General features: G+C 37.6%; 1 protein-coding gene across 1 annotated transcript; it reads right to left on the reverse strand.

Annotated features, from left to right (window-relative positions):
• Positions 1-3,949: 3,949 nt before the first annotated feature.
• Positions 3,950-5,563, reverse strand: LOC113692342 (putative UPF0481 protein At3g02645). The gene has a single exon (XM_027210738.1). The coding sequence runs from the start codon at positions 5,561-5,563 to the stop codon at positions 3,950-3,952; it is 1,614 nt and encodes a 537-aa protein (XP_027066539.1).
• Positions 5,564-6,504: the final 941 nt, after the last annotated feature.

A 6,504-nucleotide genomic window follows, 5' to 3' on the forward strand; every position in this document is an offset into this window, starting at 1 on the left:
CATTTTGTCTTGAGATTTTCACGTTGTACTATTCGTTCTTAATTCAGGTTATGATTATAGAGCCGTTTTTGGTGTATTCATCCTTACTCAATTTACTGCCAATGTTTTCTTCAAATACAATTCCCCATAAAACTATTAATGAAGGACGTATAAATGTTTGTCTCTCAAACTTGATGGAAATTTCACTGTATTGAGAAGAGCATTCAATAGTATTGCTTTGGATACTGGCCCAAAGATGCCTCAAAATTTTGTTGCAGTCGGTCGAGTGCAAGCATTTGAGTCTTTTGCTTTTAGATGATCAATGAACAAGAACTTTCATTTTTTCCTTCTCATGGTAAATTGCCTGTAAATATCTAACTTAGACGTATTCATATGGGATTGTCACGATTCTGTCTTATTACTTGTATGCGAGTAAGTAGTAACTAGTAACATAATCTTCGTCTCCTTCTCTTGCTGAGGCCTTTTTTGACTTTGACCATTTTGGTTATTTCTACCTGCGTATATTCTTGACCAGTCAAATGCTGAAAGAGTGGAAACCCTACTGATACACACAATTAATTTAGGGTAAACAAACATCAACTGTAGCTTTTACTAAGGCACCCAACCCCTATGGCCGTGTCCAAACTTGCTGCTTCTTCCGTTTCTCCGCCGGGCCTTTTTTTTTTTTTTTTTTTTCTTTGTTTCTTGTTTACATGGGGGAGATAATGTACATGTTAAAAAGTTTCTCTAGTCAATAAAATTTGGAAGCTTAGAACTTGGAAGGGTAACACTTTTGATTCCAAGGCCGAGTTTGGGGTTGTGAAGGGAAAAGAAAGGGATAGAATGTCTAAGCTATGGGAGGAAAGAAAAGAGAGAGAGAGAGAGAGAGAGAGAGGAGAAGAGAGTTTTAACTTGTTTGGGAGTTTAAGAAAGAAAAAAGATAATTGTGATATCAGTAACTCATTCATTGGTACTTTATAGACAACTTTGGCGTTGAAACAAGTTTGGAAGTTTTGCTTCCACTTTTTTGCCGCATATATCCATAATTGGAGATTAGGGTTTTTGTACTTGTTCATCTCTCCATTTTTCACCCTTTCTTTCCTTTTTCTTTCCGTTTAAGGTGAGAGAACAAAGATTTACAAACAAAGGAAAGATGTGCGTTTAACTTCCTTTTTCCTTCTTTCTTTTCAAATCCCTCCATCCAAACTAGGCCTAAGGTACTCACCATTTTCAATCTTGTTTCTGCAGAATAATCCAATTTAACCTTTAGCTTTCGAAAAGATTTAAAAAAATTCCATCACAGGCATGGAGAATCCACTTTGAGAAAAAGAAACGAAAACCGTAGTACGCGTGAAAACTACTGATTTCTCGTGCCCCAATGGGCCTGCTTTAAAAAATGAGGCGTTTTGTTTGAAAACATTGGGCTCAAGAGTTGGTCATCAGGCTTCCGGAAGAGCCATGGAAACCAGGGACTGAAAAAGCAGAGTTGTGTCCTTCACGAATGACTTGATGGAATTCTTTGTTTGGAGCAGTGGAGGGGCGGAGGCCCTCTTAGGAAAGAAACTAATCTTTGGGCTCCTAGCTGGCTCTTTAAGCTCTATCAAATGAATTTGGACTCTCCAAAATGACCAGATGAACTCCGTCGTTAGCACTTTACAATTCTGCTTCAGAGGAATGAATAAACTACATCGTTAGCATGATTACAGGTGTTTAGCATAGAAATATGTCTAATCACGATTTGCTTAGCATAATTATAGGATATCTGTTTAGCATATTTGTAGCATAATTACAGGAGATTTGCTTAGTATAATAGTACTTTTTTTTTTTTTTTATAATGTATGAATAGATGTTGTATTCTTGTATAGAAATAAACTTTTAAATGAATGTGGTTTAGCACTCCAACACGTGCTTGTAACCGCAAGAAATTTGCTAATAAGACACTGATTTCTACAATAAAACTATTAAAAACCTGACTTGATTAAAACACTGCTAAATAACCATTTAGAAACTTCTACTACTAGCTTTTAGACTTGGTTTAGTATACCAGCATGAAATAGGGTTTATAGCCCAACAAAGACGTACTACATCAGCTCAGGTGAATCTACGTACATCATCATGGCATACATGGGAATACCGGCATCATCTAAGGGGATCGATTGTGGCACTCGAATTGAAATCACCCGGCTTTGGCAAGCCAACGTCCACTGCAACCATAGACCTGCCAAAATGACTGCACTGCAAGCAGCGATAGCAGCACAAGTGAGACGCTTCCGTTCCTTCAAAAACCTGTAGGTTTTCAATTTTCTGGTGCCCATAGCCACTAACCGCAATTTTTTTTTTTTTTTTTAAAAAAACCCCCCTTTTAGATTAGTTCAAATCTTGATATACATACGCCTTATCTTGCCCTTTAAATATGGGCTTGCCTAATGGATGCACGTGTTAAATATTTGGTAAAAGTGATACTATTAATTTCAGAAAGTCTGCGATAAATGCGAGTATGTGTACCATACGGTAAGTTTAGCAAGTATTATAAATTATGTGTATTAGCAAGTAGCCATTAGAAAAATGCTCTAATATTTTGTTGAGTGCTGCATTCTTCCTACTGCAATCGGACAAAATATCTGTCTCTGTCTTTTTTTAATGCATCGGATTCAGATTTGAGAACGTGAAACAATAGCAAGTCCAAATTAGTGAGGGATGGAACAATTATTAAAGTAGGAGAACATTTTAGTTAAATCTGGATCAACATTGTCAAGTAATAATTAAAAATTAACTTCATCCAAAGTTTAATAAGCTATTGGTATTAAATTTCATGATATACATAAAAGACAATATTTCAATTCGGTGCTTAAATCCTGCAGACAGATTTGACTTTATGGATTCATCAAATTCAGAGTGTTGTATTAAAATTTTCAATTTTCAAATTTTAGATTTCAACTTTATGAAATATTGTCCCGTAAGTCATATATTCTGCACTATGCATCAAATTTTACTGCGATGAAACTGATTTACAGGACCAGCTTCATTTTCCATTTTATACAACTTAGAACTGTTATGTTGCAATAAAAAAAGAAAAAGAAAAAGATAAGAACCTTGTTCTGTCGATTCCCCCGTCCCCCCCTTTCGTCCTTTACTACAACTCAGATACACCAGACAAGACCACCGATCTGAAGATATATATATATATATATATATATATATTTTACCTTTTTTGTTCTTTACCATTAACATACAACTCCGCTGTTAAAGCTATGTTGTCTTTCTCCTCTCAAGCACCTGAGGGTGTTTATATGCATATTGTATTAGTAATTGCACATTTATTATTCTTTTCAAAAGTGAGACAAATAATTTTTTTCTTTACTTCATGTTGTGCAAATTGAAGACCTGACCACAAAGTAAAAGGAAACATTGATCACGTTCAACAGTTGGTTGAAACACTAAGACAGATGACAATCTTGAGAAGCGTAATCTGATTGATAATTACAAAGTAACAAATACATAAATTTCCAGATTTCAGTGGTGTATCATGCTACGCTTTGCTTAACATTGTACTGATACTAGAATAGCAACACCTAATTAAACCACCAGCCTCTGGGCTGGTGGCCACTATGAAGCCTTTAAGGCTTGGTTTAGAATGTGGATTTGTTTCAAAAAAATTCTGACGGATGTGTAGTGCATGCATTTGATCCGAAAAAAAAAAAAGAATAGCAACACCTAATTCCAGGTGGTCTAAAAGTCGTATTCTGGTCCAATGGAGCGATAAAATACAATTAAACAATACAGAATCAGTATACAAGTATATCTTTCGCTTGGCCATTTTTTTTTTCCTTTCTTGGCATTCTAGATATGAATACCACTTCCTTGAGAAACAATAAATTAATAAAGATATGAACAAAAAATAATGATAAAAAAAGAATAAATAAATAAAACATATATTACACATTTTACGCGCTGGTGCTGATAGGGATTATCATGATGATTCCTTGTTGAAGTTCCAGATTTTGCTGCATTGATAGAACTCGCAAAAGGTCTGCATGCTAAGCACGACCAGCAGCGCCACAGTGGAAACCACGGCCAGACATTTCCATGAAGTAGACAAGTCCTTCTTCAACCGTCTAACCATCATGACCAAAAGTTTCTTGCTGTAGAAGTCGTTAACTTTGTCAATAGCAACCTCAATGTTGGACTTCTGATCTGAGCCAGCGTAACATCTCTTCATACCGTTGAATTGATCAGCAATTTCATCATCCATGAGAGCACCCTTGATAACCCCATTTTGCTTCAGCAGCTTCACGTCTTCTGCGGTGTCTATAATCCCATTCATGAGGTTGACGTATCGAGCAAATTCAAGGGTTGATTTACACATAGCAGCCTCGTAAGCCACCAGATTCCTCATTATCACTTCTGAGCTCGCGTTCAAATTCATCACAGGAAGGTACAAAGTGGCCTCCCCTTCCACGAAGTTGATCTCATTGATGCTCCCAATAAAGGGTTTGCATTGGACTCCAGCGTAATGCCAAAGATGAGATACCGATGGAATTGCAATCTCATCGTCTTCTTGATTTCGCTCACCAGTACTTAGGTTGCCTTTTCTGAACAGCCCAGAAAGAGCTGACCATGGAATGCTCGAGACAGCCTTAACAGGCCTAAGAAGGTCCTGGGCACGCTTAGTACCAATGGTCTCCACTACGTCCAAGATTGCTTCCAAATTGTTGTGAACCACGTCTGGATCTTCCCCATCGCTCGAGGAGGACGAGGAGGTGCTGGATGAAGAGGTTAATGAATTCTTAAATTCTGTATAAACTGGTACAGTTTGAACGGGGCGATTTTCTAAGGACCCGGACACGACACAACCCGGGCTGTTTACAATCACACGATACATCATATCTAACAAATGAAGAGGTCTACGGTAACGGTCTTGGTTGGTCTTATCAATTGAGAACTTAACAGGAGATTGTGCTTCGCACAACTGAAGTAACATTGAGATCAACTCGGTATCATCCTGATCATTAGGAGGAGAGACTTCAAGGGATTTGCGAACCTCTTTCAACAGAATAAGTGGGATTTGATTCTCAAGCATCATGATATCTCTCGTGACGATAGTGTTGTCCAACAATCTCCTGTCCGTGGCCTCATCCTGCACAAGATAAGAATGCAAGACGTGGAGAAAGAAACAACTGTCTATTGCTACAATCCACGCCAATGTATCTTGATCATAGTCCATGAACTTATTGTAGCAAGCCCGGGTGGAGGGATCCATCTCCTTCAACCTGTTGATCACGATATGTTCGAAGTTGAAAATCTGCTCCGGGGTTGAGATTTCTTTGACGGCGGCGAGCTTGTATCTCTCCATCTGATAGAGCTCGGGGCGCAGATGGTGGTACGGCCCCATGGCTATGAGCTGAGGAGTATATGCTTCGGGCTTTTGAAGGGTGAGTGTTTTGGGGACTTCAAAAACAGAAACGGGAGGGAGATGATCGATGTTGATTGCAATTTCTTTCCGGAAGATGTTGGTAATTCGCTCGACCCAGCCCCTGGCGCAAGAGCTTAAGGGAACCGTGCCTGACGAATATTGACGTTCCATTTCTTCTTTGGCTTGGGTTTTGGTTGTGGGAATAAATGTGAAAATGTAGAAGTTTGGCAAGGCGCGCGGTGGTATTTATAGGGACGGACGGGTCGCGGCCGCCGCAATGGCTTAACTAACTTGGGACATGCTAATGCCTAATTGGTTGGAGCATCTGAGAGTAATTAGTGTTAGTTTTAATTTAGGAAGCAATTCACCACTTGTTTTTGGATTATAGTAACTGAAAGTGGTGGTCATACTGCAAATTTGACATGTTAACATTGAGGATATATTCACTTAGAAAAATAGGGAAACTGAAAAGTATGCGCCATGAGAGAAGTAGCTAGCTAGGAATAGTTGACGGTTCGAGTACTTTGGCAAATGAAGAAGACTATTTCTTAGATTAAATCACAAGCAAATGGGTAATTCAGGCATTTCATTTCCCCAATTTTTTTTAGAAAAAAAATCTTTTTAATTCATGCATTTTTTTTTTTTTTAAAGAAAAGATAAGATAAGTTCCGCATGCAGGTCATATTCTTGCAATGAAGTATGTGCCTGAATTAATAAAATTTATGTACTATATAGGAAGAAATTTAAATATTCTATTGTCGTTGCTAGAGAGATGGTGTATATATATATATATATATATATGCAGTAATATATAAAAACGCTCCTAGTTGGAAAGAACCGAGTGAGAGGGGGAGGAAAAGTAATCGACTTTCTTGAATATTTTTACATCTTTCTTTTATTTGTGGGATTCAATACAAATTCGGTTTTGCTTGCTCGATCCACTACTATATATATATGAAGTCTAGAAATACATGCATGTATATGAAGTCTAGAAATATACTCGTTAAAAGCCGGATTGATATTATTGTGTTTCTAACATCATATTCCTGACTTTGACAAAGTGGAAGTCTAAACACACGACGATTCTTTGATCTTTTTCACTTATAGATAAG

The sequence above is a fragment of the Coffea arabica genome, chromosome 6c (genome assembly GCF_036785885.1).
Source record: "Coffea arabica cultivar ET-39 chromosome 6c, Coffea Arabica ET-39 HiFi, whole genome shotgun sequence".
Classification (NCBI taxonomy): domain Eukaryota; kingdom Viridiplantae; phylum Streptophyta; class Magnoliopsida; order Gentianales; family Rubiaceae; genus Coffea; species Coffea arabica.

Excerpts from the sequence above, each read along its gene's own strand:
- LOC113692342 (XM_027210738.1), bottom strand. The coding sequence starts at position 5,563 with ATGGAACGTCAATATTCGTCAGGCACGGTTCCCTTAAGCTCTTGCGCC.